Consider the following 21,844-nt stretch of genomic DNA (forward strand, 5'->3'; position numbering starts at 1 on the left):
ACCTCTTTGCCCTTTGGCACTGCTATCAAACACTGGGATTTTGTCTGGCACATTAGCAGAGATCTTACAAAAAACACATTCCTTTTTGTATAATGTACATGGTGGTCACTCAAACAATAACCAGTAACAGATGTCTGAAGTGAGGAGAATGGACTATTTAAATAGAACTTTATAAATTCTGATGATACTTTCCCAGATTTGAAACCTTGACACTTAATTTATAACTATCAGTATGGTCATATACTTTCCTTTGCGTGTTTATGTCTAGTTCCAACCTTGGTTAAGTATACTTTGACCATAAAGCTTTAAGTTTGACTATGACCTTGCAGATAATCTTACCCTCAACTTGCATTCATTTAATAGTGTAAAGATAGCGGTAAAAAAAAAAAAAAAAAAAAAAAGATGAAAATGAAAAACCCTTTGCAAAGAATCCAATACCCAAATAAGGAATTCTGACAGGGGCTATGAACTTAAATGCTTGCATAAAATTACTGGCCACATTCAGTACCGTACAATGACCATCTGGGAAAGTTCTTCTTTCAAAGGAAACACAAAAATATGAAAGAAATGTAACGTGCCAGAGTCTTTTCCATTGAAGTTTTAATGTTACAAGAGTTGTATTTAGGTCTGCTTTCCAGAGATTTTTAAAAAGCACTCTCACTTAACATGCATAAGAACTTAAACAAGAACTGCTTTAAATATCCTAGCAGTTTAGTATTACAAGAAAGCATTAGAGGTTTGAGAAGAAAATTCTCCACTGATCTATCTATATATATAAACCATATCTGCCAATAGCACTTTTACTGATACAGAAACAGGAGAACAAAAGATTAATTTGACATAATACAGAAGCTGTTTTTGAAAACAGCCTTCTGCTTTCACATTCCTGATTAAGTTTTTAAAGCAGTTGAATAAAACTAATAATAATCCCAGGAAACATGCAACTCTAACATTTTAAAGCTTTACAGTCAGCTTCAATATCATAAAACCACTTACATTTTGCTCAAGACATTCAGCCATGAATTTCAGGGTCATTTTTACGGAATACACCTCCCCTTTCTTCTAAAGGCAGCACAACAGTAATATCCTGTGTAAAGGTTTTACCCTCTGTGGGCAGTAGATAAACAGATCTATGAAGCCTTCTTCCAATAGACAGATCACATTACAGGTCAGAAACTTTCTTTTCTTCCTGTTACAATATTCACCTGTACCCATGTTATTGGAAACCCACAAAGTTCAAAAAGACAGGTTGACAAGATGGAAGGGCCTCTTTGTATAGAGCAGTAACGTTTCTGATAGAACTTAAGTAATGCCTACTAGTAGTTAGAAATTTTATTTTAAAATACATGATGAGAGATGCTACTTATATAATGTGATTTCATTTGTTCTTAAAAAGCTACAGCTGTCATACAATTGCAAGTGTGAAAATTATAGTAGCAAAACCAAAGAATGAACTCTCACATGCTGCAAAAATCACGTACCAAAAACAAAGGCTGATAAGATTATGCCAACTAAGCATCTTCAACAATACCTGCAAAGCTAGACTGCTATCGCTGAGTTTTCACTTCCTACATGTCTGCATCTTTTTAAAGAGCCAGTTGCAGGAAAGAGGACACTTTATAAATTAAGTAAAAAAAACCTAACATTTTTCCATGGATTTCAACAGAAAAAAAAATCCCCTACATTACAGATTGAGGGGGAATTATTCCTCGGAAAGCAACAGCTCATTTTTTAATTTAAAATATTGATAGTATGCTAGCCTCACAACTGTCTTTGTTAAAAGGAATGAAGAAACAGAGATGACAGCACATGACAGATTGCAGTTCCTGGATGTCAGGAACGCAGAGTTCCACAGAGACAAGTGAACGCTCTGCCCATTTTATCTCATTAACATTAGCAAGAGGAAGACAAAAAAAGCTTGGCTTTAACATGTCTAAGAATGTTGTTAAGCTTTGTTATACTTACACATAGACATGTATTTATATCTTCCTATTATTTTTTGCCTCAACTTAGTAACAAAGGTTCACTCAGAGCTTTTTAAAAGGACAGAAAGACAAGCATTTGTATACAGTGAACATGGCAAAAATACATGTTATTAATCAAATAAGACCTACTGTGTTGCTAAGGGACACAGTTAAATGAAGAGGAAATATTTCCTTACTTGTCTAACACCAAGAATGAATTTATGTGACCTACTGTAAAGCAATTAACATCAAAGAGAACATAGGGTGTGTAAACATTTTAATTCATTAATATTAATTATTGTCACATGATAAAAGTGTTAGATGCTCCAAATCTTGCTGGCTTTGAAGTGTTTCAGTATGGCTTTCAACCTTCCTTCACCAGGCTGAAGATTACTCTGAAATATTATACTAAAAATTAATAGATGAAAAGTCATCCTGAGTTTAAGAAGTTACATCTCCTTGAAATTATACAATAGGTCATGAATAGCTGAACGAGCATGACTAGCAATAAAAAGTTATTAATTGATAGTATTCAGCGAAAAGTCTTTCACAGACCAAAATTTTATATCTGATGCTTCAGAAAAACAACAAAAAAAAAAAAAAACAACCTACAAAAAAAAATCTGCCATTTTGTCAACTGAGCATTTTTAAAACATTCAGGCAAATATACACATGTATAAAAGCCATTAAGAGAAATATACACTTTTTGGATAAAATGTTAGATCTCTTATATAACTGTAGATGACAAAAACTCAATAAAATAAAAAAATGTAAAAAATCTATTCCTACAGATTTTCTGTTTTAAAAGAAGTTTGACTTTCTTTTTAAAGAAGCAGTGTCTTTCTACACTATACTGAAGACGTGGAGATTATCCAAATTTATTTTATCCTCCATTAACTGATTAAAAGTAGGAATAGCTATGAGATAAATGTTCAAGAACAGGTCTGACCTTTTTAACTAAGTCTCTGTATTCTAGTAAAGTACACCTGTAAAAATTTACTCCTGCAAGAATACCACACTTACGCAGATACCGTTCATCTCTTCACAAGAAAAATGCACACAGTGAAGCACTGATACACAAAAAACACAATCACAATAAACTACAGAAAGACTTCAAAAAAGGCAAAGGAATTCACACATGCTCCTAGATGACTGCAGGTAGATTTGTTAAGCTAGACAATTTCTGAATATGACCTTGGTAAGGACAGGTGGAAAACTGATTAAGTAAAATCTACCATATGGTGACATGTTGACTTCCACAGGGAAATTAGCAGGATTGGAAGCACCACAGAAGTCTCCTCTGATTGAACCAATATAATTAACCTAGAGTAAACCATCATACATTCTTTGAATTAGTATTGGAGAAGGATATAACATTTTCTGACTTTGTTTCACTTCAGGAGCCTCAGGTTCTCCTTGCAGGGTGCAGAGTATAGACTATAAAGGAGATAATTGTGCCCATCGTGCCCCCAAAATGACACTTTCCAGCATCTGGATATTGCTAATCTCTTTCATATTTTAAACTGCCAAAGCCAGTCTTTCAACCAATTAATCTTGCCACTCAAGATTTTCCATCAGTTTGAATATTGTTTACTACTCCTAGTCCTCATCTCATTATTGACCCATTACCAATTCCTGTTTTACCTCCCCTGCTCCATACTTTGGAAAAATAAAGAGCAAGCTGGAGACTATTGCCCTGTTCCTAACCTTCTCTCCATTCAACCTTTTAGTTCAGCTTTCAGTTTAAGACTACCTGCACAGTCCTGCTCCAGTGTGATGTCCATCATTCATTTTCTCCTTGTTCCTGCTCCACCGCTCTCATAAAAGTCAGTTTCTGTTCCTCGTCCAAACTACTGAATCCCTGTAGCCTATTCTCACGCCAGCCACCCCTAGTCTCTGTGCCATGAATAATAAGGATCTTCAGCAGTTTTTCGTTTGTTTGCCTTTTGTTGGTGGTGGTTTTTTTGTTTGTTTTGTTCAAGTAAGTCATCCCACTCTTTCTCTTCTTTACTTTCAAATTAGACAGGCTCCACCTTCACCCTTCTAATAGGAGGAGCCACTAAATCACAAGAGTCACTCTCAGTAGAAGTTTTTCTTAACTTAAAATTGATTCTACTGAATAAATGTAAACTGATTTTTCCAGATGTCTATAACTTAGTGGGGAGATTTCCAAACCAATGGTAAAGGGCTCATCACAAAACTTAACTTAAAATTGCTGTCACTTCTCAAAGCCTGTGATTTGTTACCATTTGAAAGACTACAACACATAGCTGGTAGGCATGTCCAAAATTTACCACTTGCAGCAAAAAAAACAGGTAAAAAATTAACTTCTCTTAATATATGTATTAATATACACATTAATATAGAAACATTATATTAACACTATACAGTATGTATCTATGTTGAACAGGCCAAACATGTCATCAGTTGACACTAGGGAAAAAAAAAAAAAAAAAAAAAAAACCAACAACAACAACAACAAAAAAAAAAACCCCAAACAACCACACACCAAACCCAAATGGTTAGGAACAGTTTTAAAGGAGCTCCTTTACTATGCCATAACATGCAGCTAGATGATGATCTACTCGTTCAGGAAAAAAACCATTATTTTCCAATTACTGTACTAAACAAATTCTTTGCACAAAATTTACAATTTAAGTTAAATGTTTAAAATCTTGGAAAACAAAACCAGTATCAAGAATTTAGTTTTAACTGACAGATTAAGATCATTTGCTGCCTCGCTTTATAATTTATATTTATTATTTTTCCATCCAAGGAAATGAAGCTGGACTAGACAGCTGAAAAGGAATGCTGAAACACATTGATTCTCTTTGTTTATATGCTGTTTGGGAAAATTGTATGTTTGGTTTTTACTGGGCAAAAGATTCATTCAAATTTTAGCACTCACAAAACATCTGGTCTAAGTGGTATTCAGTAATGGTAACAGAATTTAAGCAGCAAAGAGCATTTAAGTCTTAAAAACAAAAAGATAGTGATCTGAACTGAAAGCTTTATTAACCTCCTGTAGTAATAGTGACACATTTATTAAATACTCTATAATAGTGACTTTAAAAATATAGGCTTGCTCTTTAAGAGTTTCATGTAATAGCTTAATCTATCACCTGACTATTCCTAAAACAATTTCCCTCCAATAATTTAGCTCACTCATATTGCAATTCTGTCTGTATTTTGAGATTTTTAAAGTGGCAGTCTTATGGATTGGTGTGCATTCTATACTATGCTGTTGTTTTTATCTCTTAAATAAAATACTTGTAGGAAAACAAATAGTTTAGATTTGTACAAACGTATAAGAAAAGTTTAGGTGAAATATTTTAATGAAGTGTCCCCAAGATCAGGGAATTAATTAATGGCAACCTTTTAAGGAGCAGTGGCAAGTCTTAGTGATTATACAGCCTACTTGCAAGTAAACAAAAAAAAACCCCTTTCCAAAATCCTACCTATGCTGTAGATATGTCTTGTAAGCTTTGGGGTTTGTTTGGGGGTTTTTCTTACCTGTAAAGCTTCAAAGATGAAAACTAAATGAAACTAAATTCATAAATATGTTAATAAAAACTTTGAGAACAGAGATAAAAAACACTATATAAAACCAAGTATTTATTATTTTACTAAATACAATGTCCATAAAAATACTTCTATGCCATCTTACTATTCTTATTAGCTCCATACTATGAACAAATGAAGAACAGTATCAGAACTTGTAGTCTTCACAATTCTTCATGAGGACAATGATATGGTGCTTAGGTAACACTGCACGTGAGCACTGCACTTGCAGTTCCTAATGGTAACAAGAATGCTGAAAACATGCACTAATTACAAAAAAAATAAACAACAACAAAAAAAATCCTAGCTATGTTGAAGCCATGCCAGGTCTCACGATAACCAAGGCCTGAGAAAAGGTACATTCCTGTCTCTATAGCTAAATTAATGTCAAATAGTTAAAATAGTTAAAGTCTTATGTAATGTATTGTACCTATGCCTATTAACATCAAACATCAAAGTATAAGAACAATAATTATGAAATTTATTGCTCCAATGTCCCTTTCAAGAGCCCAAAGCCAGCTGGAGAAAAAAAAAAAAAACAAAAAAATCCTTTGTTTTACTAATATCAGAGTGATGATGCAAAATAATTCTTTCATCTATTATCTATTTGAAAGCACTAAGCTAAATGCAGACAGTAATTGCTGACAAATCCCAGTAGTAAACAAACCAATTTCACATTTTACATATTATCAAGAGGCTACAGAATTAATGGTTACAGCCAAAGAAATGTTGACACAGTTGCAGACTGAGCCTTAACATGCTGATCATGTTAAAATACTGCACAAGAAATATTTTTCCACTTTGTAAAAAGCCAGACTGTTTACACGCGTAAGTGGCTAGAGACCTTGTTGTCTGTGTGTGGTCTTAACATTTCAGATTCATAACCATGAATATAAAGAGAAGCAGCATGAAATAACCTATTATACTTACAATGAGTGCCAGACTACCAATATTAGAAGCGTTGTGATTTAAGTTTTTTAAAATGAGCATTACAACATACACATAGCTACAACTTTATCCCCTTTTATAAAAGTAATTAATAAATAAATTGAAAATAAGCTTTTCTAAAAGTAAACAGAGGACTCATATTTCAGAAAAGTTAATTTTTCTTCCTTTTACATTGTTTAGACAGGAAAAAAATAACTTGGAAAAAAACCTCAAGATATTAAAAATAACAAACATCGTCATCATTAAAAACCAAGACATTCTGAAACTATGGTAACTTCACTTGTATTCTCATAGCATGTAAGATGTATTATTGTAATTTTTATTACAACTGTAACTATTGTATCACAGCTCCAGTACATGAATGTCTTAAATCTCTTCATTTGCTGATTTTCAGCAAATTTTCATGGCAAAAAATTTACAGCTAATTTTTACTGTAAATTGCTGTTGCTAATTTACTTACAAATCACCGGAAAGTCTTCTCCAAGCACTGTAACTTTTTTTAAAAAAAAATAAAAATAAAAAACAAAGCCCTACTACTCTCATGGTTTACTGAGGAGAGCAGTGTGAAACCATTCAGGGAAAAGAAGATGCAAGCTACTTGCACCACAGGGAGATCAATTAGTAGCTTTATCATTCACATGCTTACATCTAAAGACTGCCACAGCTAAAGCATATCAAACTGTCCCATCTTCCTATTCTAAGTTCAGCAATAAAACATACAATTTTATAAGGCAAGTATCCAGTAGAAATCAAAAAATATTTTCTTCAGGAACTCAATAGAAGAATTCTCAATATTTTTCACACTAACAGCAATAAAAAGCAGAGGCCATCATCTTCCCAGCATCTATCTGTGAACCCTGTTACCCATGGCTGAAATCTCTAAGATCTCATTGAAAAAAAAAAAAAAACAAAACAAAAAAAACCACAGAACAAACACAGATTGCAAGTACAAAGTTATTATCAGGAACGTGGGTGTAAAAAGGTCAGGGACAGACTTCTGGGTCTGTTTGCTTTTTTTTTTTCCCTAATGATCATTTGCATATGTAGGAAGGTGAAGGGGGAAGGAGAAATTGCCTATTAAGGTTTCCATATGCTTGCACCCCTACTGAGGTTTTTAACCCGTGCATGGAAAACGGTCCTTCAAAATAGTTTCTTCTTTAAAATCACAGGATTAAAGTTAGAAGACAAAAATTTAGAGATACAATGGATGACCTGAATTAACACTGTGGGATTATTCTAATTCCATTTGGGACACACATGCCACATAGGGTTGTGTTTCTGTTCCACAAGCATTTAAGAAAAATAAACATGTCACCAAAAGCCTACTTCCCAAATTAGAGAAATGATCAAGAAGTCATTAGAAAAGAAATATGTATGAAGGGTAATTCACTACAAAAACAAACAGTAAGTGACCCTTGAAAGGGGTTCTTCTGAGTTTCCTCGAAGGAGAGTGGCTCAGAAAGAAGCCATTTCTCTGTGTTCGAAGAGGAGGGACTGGTTAGCTCAGCTATACCAGGGAGGAACAAACCAAGCAGCATGACTCCATGACTCCTTTCCCACTTCTAGGAAGCCCGGAAGGCAGCGGCCCGCGGAGCCGGGGCAGGCGCGGAGCAGGGGGGAGCCGCTGTCCCCGCCGCCCCTGGTGCTGAAGCCGCCCCTGCTCCGCGTTGCTGGACTCTTTTTTTTTTTTCTTTTCTTTTTCTTTTTTTTTTTTTTTTTAAGCTAAATAAAGCTTTATGCCATTCATATCTTCAGTGTGGAATTATCTGTAAACATTCCGCTTTTGCTCTAGTCCAGAAACATTAACGGATTGGTTGAAGATAGTTGCAAACAACAAAGAAAGGCCTGAGAATTTATTTTGTGCAACGCCAGATTGCAGAAGCCTCCTCTGGAAGTCACAGAGGAAACCTCCAGCATACACAAGTATTCAGTGACAGATCTTCTTTCCCTTTAGGAGCTGTGTAACCATTCCAATCTCATTACCTGTTCACATGCAATCTGTTCCTTAGAATAGTAACAGTACAGTACTGTGGTTTTGTGCTTATAATGTGCAGTTTACCTGCAATTTAAAAAGTTAAACATACACCCCTGCTATTCAACAGCAGCTGCACAGATGAAAGCTTATTCCAAAGTTGCTCCCCATTGAGGTTCCACAGTCTGTTCCACAACCCTACCACTTCTCATTGTACTCTTTCTTTCCCCAGTTGCATCTGATTTATAAGTCTCTATAAGGTGCTGCTATAAACGTGAAAATAAAAGCAAGGGAGATCTTTGCTGCTGAGAATGAGCTCTCACAGTACAGAATTTTCAGAGTCCCTTCACTTTATAGAAAAGTTGGGAATCCTCACCTTAAATATATAGGAATCTCCATCACCCAGCCCACTACAGAACTACGATTTGAAAACAATATCCCAAAAAAAACAAAAAAAAACCCAACTTGCTGTTTTTCATCACATTAGTAAGATAATAGCATTGCATTTAAACTACATTATCTTTTATAGATATGGATTAATGTCTTACTACTTTAAAATTTAAACATGTAGCATAGTGATTTTTTTTTTTTAAGAGGCCCAAACTATTACCAAAAAGACAAGGGAACTAATCTAAATATCTCAAGGATCACTGAACTAATTTAGAGATGGTCAAATTAGAGAAATGAGCATGCCACTTGCTGATCAAGGTCTAACCACTAAATCTGTGTAGCAATCCAAAGAGAATGAAGTAGTATTTTAAAATCAAGTGCCAATATGATGACAGCCAGCAGTAGCAGAGATTTCGATGCAGGCATTACTAGTAGATGTTCACAGTGAATGAGCTTACCCTCTCAAATACCTTTATGTGATCCATTCTGGAACCACCACTTTCATCAATTTGAAGTCCCTAGTATCTATGTAGATAAAGTCTGGTGTTAAGGACATAACCACTTCTTACCTGGAACAGAAATACTGAGAAGGAGGATAAAAGCTGAAGTTATTTCAGAACACCAGTACTCCCCGAAGAATAGGCACAAATCTGTCTTACTATTCAGGCATCATTTCAAGAAGCTCCGTGTAACAGCCCACAGCTAAAGAGCTACGTCATATGATGTGAATTTTAGGTCACGTGAAGTTGTCCACTTTTTGCTTCTTCATTAAAAAAAAAAAATGCTAAAGTGCCTGACAATCTATTATTCCCAACATCTCCCTGAAAGGAGGAACACCAACTCAGCAGAGCAATAGAATGCGAAGCAAGGTGCTGCTTAACATGTGGGTTTCCAAGGAATATCACAAGCAATGCTGCCGGTAATTCCATAAGTATTTTCTCCTTCTAAACTAGTTTTGAATTTGCAGTCCACTGAGACAGTCAAACTTTCTAACGTATTTTAACAGTCCTTGACCATCAGTAGTACCCATAACACTTTGTTACAGATCCAAACGCCTGGCCAGCTTACAAATCTACTAATTGCATTTTGCCACCTTCATTTTCTCTGCTTGGCGCAGGAATGCTGTCTCATAACAGTAGATGAATAACAGTTGCCTCACCCTGTCACAACACTGGCTACCAACAACAGAGCTCTAAGAGATTTTTCTATGGGTACAGCTTGAAACATGGTGAAATTTCTTGATGCATGAGAAGATAGTCTAACAAAAAGGCACATTCTAACAATATCTGAATATCATCTCACTTCTGAACATACAATATTTTTTACTGTATTCTTCATCACTGGGTTTTTCCCTCCCAAAAATCTGTATAATAATTCAAATAGGAACTTACAGAGCCAGACTAAATCCCAACAGTTTCTACATGCTTAATAATGTAGGTCTCTATAAAACAAGAATGACACTTACAACAAATGACCCATCTCTAATAGCCATACAGAAAATGGCTTTGAATTAGCCAAGAGTTTTCTCAACTATGCAGAATATGCTGGGCATCTGTAATTAAATCTCTTTTCAGTTCATAATCAGCAAGTATCCCTACTTGTATCCTCCAAACATTCTGCAAACCAAATCACAATTCCTGTGAATTATCAGGGTGAAGAAGTGAGACAGGCAAAGAAACATTTTTCTTAACATTTTTTTTTTTTAAGTCAAGGTCATCTCTAAACAGCACCCTCTGTTTTCACCAAACAATAAAATACTCAATTCAATTTTCTGAAAGATGGGTAAATTGGCATATAAAGATTTAAAACTAATGACTAATTCTAACAATTTTCTGAAGAAATCTATAAACCAACGTTGTACTTTTATTCCAAATTCCCCTGTAAGATCTCTCTGCCCTGGGATGTCCATGGCAGCCAATGATCATTTAATCACCAGGCACTGCTATTCAGTCCATTTAATATTACAGTACACTCAGCATTCAGCACTTGTTTGAGGTGAGAATGTGTTTGGTTGATTGCTTTTTTAAATTGTGGGCTTCATTTTCAACTTCTGATGTGTCAAACTTACTCTTATCATCTAAACTGTTTGTAAATTTGTTGAAATATGAATTACAGCTATGTGGCAGTTTAACACTCAGCAAAATTAAGAACCAGAGACTTACAGACAATACCACAAAGATAATAAGTCCTTATAAGCTTGTTTTCTATTTTTGAAGATTACCTTAGTATGACAATACACTATGATAGTACTACTTTTATTACTCTCCTTCCTATTTTTGTACTACAGGAATGTCAAAATAAAGAAAAGGAAGCTACATACTGCATGACCCTACTGACTGTCAAATCCCAGGATCTTGGCATTGAACAGATTCTCTTTAATGGCCCAAGATTTAGCTCCTTCCCAGCTCTTTAGTTCAGCAAATATTTTATGTTCAGGGCTAAATGCTCCTCTTCTATCAGCCTTTATCTGTATGATACTAAGCAGGATAAACCACAACCATGTATTTTGGTTAATTATGAGTGCTATTAAATCACTGGTATATTCAATGGACAAAGCCCTCTGAGTTTAAAATAGTAGAATATTTGCTTGAGCTTGAAAGCTGTATTTAACTGTATCTTATATAAAATACTGTTTCACAGACTGATTGGTATCAGATATGCCAGGCACCTTACTACGTTCTGGAAAGCACAAAACCAAGAAAGATGACACTTGCTTCATAAACAGGTTATACTTCCCTAGCAAAGTGTACACAGTCAACAGGAAAAGATCATCTTGAAGCACTCACATCACTGAAGTTAAGACTTTGGTTCAAAACCATCTGCACGTGATCAAGACAACAAACTATTCTCTCCCCACTTTCCCAAGTGAAAATCTCTCAGCTACAAATAGCATTTCACAGTAAGAAGGTAGTTGTCTTTTGTATAGGCCTCACTAAAAATACTGCACTCTATGGAGCAAGAAAATAAAAAACAGGTTAGCTTCCTATGCAAAGGTACAAACATCGTAGTTTGGCAAGACCTATCTTCATTTACCATTTCTTTGTATGACTAAGTGAACCTATATGCCTAATCCAACTTTTATTCATTACATAAAAGTGCTTATTCTTTGTGTTCATTTGGTCAAGCAGTATCACAAGAAGGCAAAAGCAGACAGGTTCTGCTAAAAAAACCAGAAGGATAGAACAATACACAACAGCAAAGGGCTAGAATATGGACAAACTCTACAGAACTTGCTCTCTGTAGTAAGAGTTCTTGTCAATTAAGATACCACATCACTCCATATTGTAGTTCATTTTTCAAATGTATTTCTGACATTATTACTAAATTTCTTTATTAAATGTGCAACTTTTTGCCTCGTCATCACCACGTTGTTTTTCAAACTAGATGAGTTCCAGTTTTTAGCACAGAATAAATACATAATGTTCATAATTTAAATATGAAATGAGTCAGCTGGAAAATAAATGGGAAAAATGAACAGAAATAGAGATATAACTACAAAAAACTGTAGGAGTCTGCATGTTTAAATTTTAAAGCATGAATTTTACTTAGTCAGCATCTCTTTAAAAAGAAAAAGAGTATTTTTATGTTGGTCCCATACAACACCAACATTATCCATTCTACCAAAAGTTTCAATCATACAAATTTGAAATCACTTAATATTTTGATTTTTTTTTAAAGCATGGTGTCTCACAACATTTAAAGTTAGAAATATTTCCAGTCAGAAGAGAGAAACTAGTGTAAGACAAAAATCACCAGTGGAACTCCTGATCATTTAAGATCGAAGTTACCATTCCACACTACCTTACGTTCAGGTAGTTGTTGAGCACCATTTTCTGCTTTATAACATAGAATCATACACACTCAAAGTCTAATTTCATGTTTTTTCATAATTCTATTTTCACTTTATCCATCTTTTCACAGCACCTGGGTAATCACAAGCTGGCAACACAGGAGTTTTCATTTTACTTCTTTCTTATTGAAATTAAAACTGATTTATATTTTGTTATTTGGCTGTATCACTTTTCAATATTTTTCCAGCCTAACTTCTTTAAACATTGACATTGTAAGCAAACAGATTGCATTTTAAAAAGACAGACAAATCAAAATGAGGAAGGCTCTTGATGAAATAAATTAATATGTTCTTAGTTAAGCTACAGTATGCAGCCAATATACTCCTACAGGCTCTGATGCAAAGCCCATTGACTTCAGTGAGGTTTGGGTCAGATCCACTATAAAAAGAACTTAATTCAGCAGTGGTAAATGAAATCTAAGATGTATAATTTGATTAGAAAACACTCCAAGTAACACTGCAAATAATGTTGGTGACTTCTCCACAGCTCATACAGATTTTTAGTTCCTTAAACTATTATTTTAAAAGTCTGGATTTTACAGTTTCTGCCAACCACACTGTCACAGCTTAATTGAGCAGCTGTCAACTGTTAGAAAATAACAGCATCATCATCCCTTTTAGAAGAACTAGTGTGGGAAGTGAAACACTTACATGGGATCTAAAGCTTCTGGAGTCATGGTAATGAATCTGTTTTCATCAGGTGACCATGAGTCATCATTTTATCAGCAGTTTAAAGGGTTTTCACAATAGTTGAGCATCATCAGTGCTCATGCTTAGCAATGACTGTAGCAGAATACTGAAATAGGGTACCATGTCCTGAGGTACCATTATTTATGGAATATTTGGCTATTGAGTCAAGAAAAATACTGCAAAGTCACGGCTGAGTAAGTGCTGCAGTGAACACAAAATGTCCAGAAACTAAGCTTTTATTTGAGAATTGAAACTAAGCAATAATTTTGCTTTTAAAAATAGACGCCTTTTAAGGAAGCTGTGAACCACATGGATGAAACATAAGGAAAGATTAAAAATGTGTTGTCAGTCTCTCTTCTCCCTTTTACTCCGTAGTCCAGTCAGAACACACTCATACATCAAATACTCAGATGACTTCCACATATAAAAAGTCCATCTACATTGTACAGGGTGTTGGAGAGGCCACGTGAAACAATACAAAAATTTTGCATTAATATTTTCATGATACTAACATTAAGAGCAAGAACTGCATCACTGTATTGTGGAACTGTTTGCACATGGCGTTACCAGATACTAAATGACATGTGGATCCCTTTACCTCCCAGCCTACTAACCTCCATCTGAACTCACTGGAAAGAATTGAAGAATTTCACCTACAGTGCAAGCTGAAGCCTCTCCCAGGACCTAAAGACATTCAGTGACCCCATGCAGCATCTCTGCTAAGCCCTCATGTTTTGCTGGACTCAAAGAGATTGAAGTCTACTTCTAAGTTTCCCATCCCTTCCTCCTTCACTGCTGGACTCGGGGGTCAAGCAGGCAGTACCACCAAGATCTCCAAGAAGCAGAACAGTGCAGGTGTAAGATATGGTACTGCTGGTCAGAAATAAGACATATGGCAAATACCATGGAGATTACATCTTTGAATTAATTATGTCTAAAAAGAATTAAGTATCTCTTGGTATGGTGTGTATCTAGAATCTCATATCACTACTACAGTAGTATAGAGCTCACAATTAGAAAAAAAAAAAAAAAAAAAACAACCAAACTTTCTCTGGCACAACTGGTACTTTTAAAACTAATCGGACTTATCTGAATCACAAGAAAAAGTAATGCAAGTTGAACCATCCTCTTATTCCTTATTTGAAGTGATCCCAGTGAAAGTAGTGTTTCCACTACTGATGTTTATCCCCTGCCTTCCTATTCCTTTCTCCTGCTAACGCTTTAATCTCTCAACTCTTCATCCACTCATCATTTCCCTAGGCTTGAAAACTAATCCTCTGAGGTCAGTGAGGAAACTTCTATTGACTCCAGGAGGTTTAGAATTATATTGTACACTTAATTTTCCTCCCCTCTCTACCTCCCAACTTCCTTTTTTCTTTCTTCTGGAATTTATTTACTCATCACTTTAGTCATTACATATCTGGTCCCATGAAATTGCAAATAAAATGCAGAGTTAAGAAAGAGAACTAAATAGATGTTCCTCCATCCATTATTACTGTTTTCTACTTCCTATTTTAAATAATATTCCCCTCTGTCCCCCTAGTCTCTTTTTATCTTCTTCTTTAAGATTTTTAAGTCCTTTTAGACAAGTATCCTATCTTACGCATTCATAGAGAAACAAACATCACAGCTGACTGACGTTACAGCTAGCTCTTCTGAATCCCTCTTTCCCACTCTCCAGGATCCCATCTGGTAGGTTAGCACTAATGAGACATTCAGAGAGCCAGGAAAACATTGTTACGAAATTAAAAAGTACATTTTAAATATAGGGAAAGGGAAAAAAAAAAAAAAGGAAAAATATAGATGTTCAATGGAATGTGGAATGCTTTTATGCCCTCTTTCAACACCAGACAGTACTCAGTAAGAATTACGATGTAAAAGACCAGCAACAATTTCTTTTATATCTGTACATGCATATAGGCATGTAACGTATGTGCTTCACTGCAGAACTGATGTAATGAAGTAATAAGTGAATAAATTTATTTCTATTTCATAAAATGGGCCAGATCGTTAGTTGGGACAGCACAGGATCATTTCCACAGGGTGTATGATGCTATTTGATAATAACAATTCCAACGACCTGTATTTACAGTTGGTTCTAAACCATGCCACTTTAGAAAAACTCCCATCTCTAAAAACCTACTATTTAATGGTTAATATAGCTATTTCTTATTTTTTAAAGACCCAAAAAGCAAGTATAAGAACACGCAGCACACATAAAAGCAAGGTACTGGTGTTTTGCAAACTGATTAAAGGTTGTCGAGTTTTAAAATGCTTTTACAAATTCTATCTAATCACAGAAAACCTAACCTGAGCATATTTCTATTGAAACATTTATGAGTACTCCAACTACATGAATTTCACATACACATATCTTAGTTTTCCAATGGGGAAATGAAATGGATATCAGAAAATATTGTATTTATTAGTCATCAGTTTTAACTAAGCACTCTCTAAAAAAAAAAAAAAAAAACTCTCTCAAACTAGACATCAGTATGCTAACAAGTTCAAAACTATGTATGTAGAAAAAGCATCTGTAGTATCAGTCCAGTAACTCTGAGCAGTCACAACATACAAAAAAAACTATTTTAAACACAAACAGTATTCCTTATTCTCACTCTCCACTTGAGAGCACTGCATTCATGTATCTATGGACTTAACATACCAGTAAAATGCATTTACTGTCCTCCATTACAGTCGCACTGTCATTTTTCTGTCCCATCACTTCCAGCACTTCCACCTTTGTTCCCAATATAAAACAGAAAAACATGCTCACTGCTTCAAAGCAACTTGTAATTCAAAGCAAGCAACAAGTTTAAAGTAGGAAGGACCAAAAACTTTCATATACACTTCCAGTATGCCATAAATTAAATTTATAACAAGGAACACTGCTGAAAAATCGATCGCAATGTGTGTTGGATGATGAGTGGGAAAACTGAAACTGTAATTAGCTTAATTTAAGATATGCGCTAGCAAAGACCTACAAATCTGAGATAGAACAGAGCTCTTAATTTCTCAGAGTAGGAAATGGCAAAGTAAAAAAAGCTTCCCTTTGAGTTGAGTTATTGAAATATAGTAACAACTTAAAGTCTTCAGTGTTTGACAAATGAACAAATTGCAGAGAATAGTAAATGAATTTTTTCTATTACAGCCAGAAAAATTAACTATATTTAGTTCTGCAGTTTGGCATGAATAAAGTCAATTCACACAATTCTGGAAGAGCAATTCTTTCTAGTTTGTCCAAAGTTTTAAACAAGGCCCTAGTGATATTCTTTTTCAAATCCATATAGAGTTCCTGATTTTGCTTTAAGCCTCACCAATTAAAGTCAAGATTTATTTCTCAGAACAGCAGTACAATATTTTAGCAACACACAAGGAAAGTTTAATTAAATTCATATGTCTTATTTTCAAGATTTTAGGCTATTTTAACATGCAGTGCTTTATGAAGTATCAATATTTCCTAAAACTGAAAATTGCTGAATTGCTGATCAAATTAACTTGCATAAAATATTATCTACTGCACATCACAACAGGATGGCATCCAGCCGCTTGGCAAGTGAAGAAAGTGTGTTTAGGACCTAACTGTAGTTTTAGTATTAAGGTTTAAAGCTATTTTACTGCATCAATTATTTTATTTCAACCGCTCTTAGCTGCCCATAAAACCAAGCTCAGGATCGCCTTTCAAAACTAGGCAAACTACTCCCTCTACTGAAAATAATTGACCATTACATCGGAGGTACAGAGAGCCTCTTATAGAAGACATGCTATTAAGAAGCAAAGCCATTAAACACATTAATACGTGTTTTTCTCTTAATTACGTTCCAGTTAGCTAAGGCTTGAAAGACTGATAAGCTGTACTTTTCCCTTTCTTACAAAAAAGATTAACATACACATGCTTACAAAATCTGAAAGCTTAGAAGTAGAAAACGTAGAAGACTAGGTACGCACGAAACACTTTCAGACTCAGTAAAATATCCCTATCCATTTCAAACATGGGGAACTTAAAAGTAAGAATATAATATTTCCTATACTCCCCCTGCAGAGAAGAGTGATAATATTTTCTGTCTTTTAACAAATAATCTTCTGCACAGGGATCTTCCGCAAAAAAAAAAAAAGTGAAAGTTGAACAGTCTTTAAAAAAAGAATATTCACATTAAATACAAACCCAGTGAATGTAAAGAAGCAAAAATTCACATACAAAATCCCCTAATAAGTAAAGTGTTATGTATCTGTGCAAAAAGTGAATTCCAGTCAGCTTTTCATATATTTACATTATATATTTGATATATTTTAGTCAAGGGAAAGTTCATATTCAGCACTCGGTACACGCAAAAAAAAAAACTTATCCTAATTTCTCAAATACTACCAGAAAGAAAATAAAGTTGCTAATCTCAAAAGTTGCATCTGCGATATTGCTTACCTACAAATGCACGCTCAGTGAGAACCTATCCATTTGGTCAGACAGTCAGTGATGTTCGACTACTTAGTGACTGCCAGGCTACAGGCTGAATACCCGTAGATTGTGCTGAATCAGCAAGCTGTAATAATGAAGGTCAGTAATCAAAGGCTTCTTATCTAGCGAAGATATTTCAACTCACACCACTGGTTTTCTTGAGAACTTACATTAATATTGATGATATCAAGAGTTCTCAGCTGAGAAAAACAATGCCTTCAGCCCGAGCTCCTGTTGTTACCCACATTAGTGGCATACAGGCTCAGAATATCAGCTAAAATATGCTCAAAATCAAAGTTATTTCTCCTGACCCCTATATCAATTCAGAAGCAGTGAATAGTATAGTTAAACACTAAAAATATTGAAGCAAACATCCCACTAAATGACAGCAGTTTTCCTTAGAAAAGAACACATAGCACACAAAAATTGTTTCGTCTGCTTGTTGAACAGGTTGGTTACCCACAAAACCAAGCTTCAACAATTTCCACAGCTTGATCAGTCAGGAAGCTGCCCTCCAAAAAACCCAAGCTTATCCACAGAGGAAAAAGTCTCTTCTGTTAAGAAAATTCCTGGAAAAAACACTTCCAAGAGAATAATACATTGCGTTCATAACTTCAAAATGTATGCATTACCTGAACTGCGCTAGACATACAGGAACACAGAAACAAGAGAGAAAGTCCAAAAGAGAAGGTCTGTCAATTTTTATTGAACAGTTTTATTTATTGATAAGCTGATATAGATGCAGTAGAATAATTACAAAAGGCTATGTTTATTACAGAACTTTTTGAAAAGCATTACTCTTCAGATATATAACCAGAGTCAGGGACTGTTTGCAAAATAAACTGCAACGGCATTTTACTGGGTGTAAGACAATTAATCTTTGAAAATGGGTTAAAGAGGCAAAAAACAATGCAAATAAAGAGTCAAGTGTGATAAATAAAGAACATTGCTACACCTTAAACCAGGAAATCTTAGATCATGTGGGAAGTACAGAAATAATACTGCAAGATAATAGTAATAGAAGAATCAACCTTAAATTTTACTTCAAGTAGCAAATACTGTTTTACTGAGAATTCATGCAGTTTCTAATTCTAACTACACAATTAATCACTTTTAGTTACACAATTTTAATCTTCAGCTCACCTCAGACACACTCTGCCATGATACAGTAATGATTCAAGAAGTTTGCTTCCAAACAAAGAGAGAAAAGCTGATACAAAATATGCTACTATGACCAGAAGCCTAAAGGATGCACCTCTTCATCATTAACTTTTAAAATCAATGTACAAACATTCTAAGGAGCACTATAGATTTTGGTTTTTTTTAATGAAAGCTCTGACATTCTACTTACCTTAATGACAAATTTGTTGGATGCCATGACAGGTCAGTGTAAGCTGGTCCTATAAAAATATCAATTAAAAGTGATCAGCACTACACAAATACTCAGATCTCAACATCAACTGAGGACTTTTAAAATATATTACTCATTTTTTTCATTACTGACATTCTTCAAATCCCATACTTTGCTTTAAGAAAACCAAGGAAAACTCTTTTTTAAAGGATAATTACTTGGCTACCCTGTGTTTGTTTCTTTTAGTGAACCTCAGTTGAGAGCCTGAACTGTTCAGGAACTTAGCATCCAACACATAAAATACAAAATTAGAACTATTTTTCAGACCAGTACCAAGACAGAGACAAACCCACCTAACTTATCCCCAAGAAGCCTTTGAGAGAGCAGCAAACTAAACCTGGAACAGTCCTTTACTACTGTTTGAAACACTGCTCCCTATGTATACAGCCCCTGGTGTAGTTACTCTTTCAAAATAATAGTTTCACATAAAAACCCTTCACATAGCTTAAAGAAAGAAAGAATGAAGAAAAGGGAAGAAAACACCCAAAAAAAAAAAGAAAAGAAAATCAACTTTTTGGATTGTTTTTAAGAAAATACAATCTTAATGCATGAAATAATGGATGCTCTAGTCAAGAGTCCTCAAATCTATGTAAAGTTCATCCTTTCCTATCTTGCAGACACTCCATTTCTACTTAGCTAGGGAGCCCACAACAGAGAGAAATAATATCTCTATCATGCTCTCTTAACAGGGGCTAAACAACACTAAGCAAATTTCAAAATTTGCTTTCAGACCAAGCAGCAGTAAGCTAACTTCAGAACAGATACCCATTCACTACCTGCAGTTCCGGTAATTAGTAGTATCGGAGTTTAAACCAGTTCAAGAACAAAGCACAGTTGTTTGTTTTGCTTTGTTTTTTTAATAAGAAACTATGGCTCCTGGTGCACCTAATATGTGTGTGTGTGTATATATATATATATACACACACACATACACACAGGTCATGTATACTTAAAATTTTAGACTATTACATGCATAAAGCTTAGGTGACCTAAGCATTATTGTGGTTGCACAAAAGTAAAGTGAACTTTGGACATCCTCTTCACTTGCTTATCCCAAACAGGATTTAGATTGCTTCATTTGTGATATTGAGCAAGGTACATTTGGCTGCACAGACCCTGAACCTGCCTCAGACCATTCCAAGTAACTCAGGAAGCATTTATTCACATTGGAAGTTAAACACACCCTCCCTTGGGCACAAGAAGAAACCTTCAATTATTTGCTACGATTTCCCGCCACCCCCCGAAGAACACTGTATCTCACTCAAATGACTACAAACTTCAAGTTGGCTTGCAAGCAAAACCGCAAGTCTCATCACCTTCCTCACCGACTGCGGGTGTTTAACTGCCTTCCCCCCCCACCCCCAAACTGACAACAATTACAGTCACAGCACTGAAATTACTGCAGAAGTTCATCGTTCTCCACATACATGGGAGCTAAACATTCACTTGTCAAAAGGAAGACATTTAGGTTAAATTCATTGAAGTCTTTCCAACTAGCCCCACAATGTTGGGATACAGAAGAGACATGGAAATTATACCAAATTTACAAAAATCCAGGAATAAAAAAAAATAAAATTAAGATTCATGATATTATCATGCAGGATAGGAACAGAGGCAACAGACAAGTAAAAGACTTGGACTGGACAGAAAACAAGGGTCTCAGTATACTGGCAGAAGATAAAGTCCCTGAACAATACAGTTCAAGCTTCAAAATCAAGAAAGAAAACAAGTGTCAGTAGCTGCTGCCTGCAATAGAAGAACTGCAACAGAAATTACACTGATAATAGAGCTGCCTCTTACAGTCTGAAGTTTCCAAAGGATCAGTCTCTTAGTAAGACAAGTCTGGTCAATTTTGTAAGAGATGGTATAGAAAAATAGTAAGAATGCAGGAAGACATTTCTCACTGCATACTTCAAGTTATTGTAAAGCACTATGATAGAGCTGTCAAAATTTCAGGATACAAGTCAGGTTGGTGATGTGTCTCTGTCAGGCACTACACTTACACATTTCAAGATGCATTCGTTATCTTTATTTAACTTTAAAAAGCGCAAAGCAAGATAAAGACCCACTTTACAACTACACAGCATAGCAGAGATAATTTTGATCTTAAGATTGAACAATAAACATTTTGAACTAAACAAACACTTCTATGCAGTGCTTCCATTCCAAATATCTAAATGCTCTGACCCAAGACTTCAAATCAAGTACGAGAAAATGTGAAAGTAACAGGGGCACAATTCCATATGCTGGCTCAAGGAAAACTCCCAATTACTTCAATGATTCTTTTTCTATATATTGTATCAATATCCAAGCAGTAAGAAATAGAAATAGTAAAAGCTAAACAGTGAGAAGTAAAATGGCTGTTAGTGCAACCAGGTTAAAACTAGTTTGGACTGAGAACCACTGTGCAAGTAACTACTGAAAATAAACTTTAATATAGTTAATAAAATGTTTCACCTATGTTCTGAAAAAGCTCTAAGTATAGAGCTTCTATCAGCTGCACAGTAATAGTAAACAAAGTTACATAGAGTAAATTGAATTTTCAAGTAATAGTCCTGCAGATAGAAGCTGGAATGCCATGCCTTGTGCCACATGACTATCATTC

At 35.0% G+C, this 21,844-nt stretch overlaps 1 protein-coding gene across 6 annotated transcripts in view; it reads right to left on the reverse strand.

Annotated features, from left to right (window-relative positions):
- The window catches only part of SLX4IP (SLX4 interacting protein), a 78,389-nt gene extending 59,167 nt beyond the window's left edge, over positions 1-19,222 (reverse strand). For 4 of the 6 annotated variants that reach the window (XR_015258059.1, XR_015258060.1, XR_015258061.1 and 1 more), the window contains exons 1-2: positions 18,292-18,399; positions 16,041-16,115 (exon numbers count right to left, since the gene is read on the reverse strand). Coding sequence is in view for 1 of the 6 variants with exons in the window: in XM_086743912.1 (XP_086600038.1) it covers positions 16,041-16,097 (57 nt within the window). In the remaining 5 variants the exon portion in view is untranslated. Of the gene's footprint in view, positions 1-16,040; positions 16,116-18,291; positions 18,408-19,179 lie in introns of those variants that run through there. The other 2 variants (XM_086743914.1, XM_086743915.1) reach the window with 2 other exon arrangements.
- Positions 19,223-21,844: the final 2,622 nt, after the last annotated feature.

This window comes from Chlamydotis macqueenii, chromosome 3, assembly GCF_036417535.1.
Source record: "Chlamydotis macqueenii isolate bChlMac1 chromosome 3, bChlMac1.mat, whole genome shotgun sequence".
Lineage (NCBI taxonomy): Eukaryota > Metazoa > Chordata > Aves > Otidiformes > Otididae > Chlamydotis > Chlamydotis macqueenii.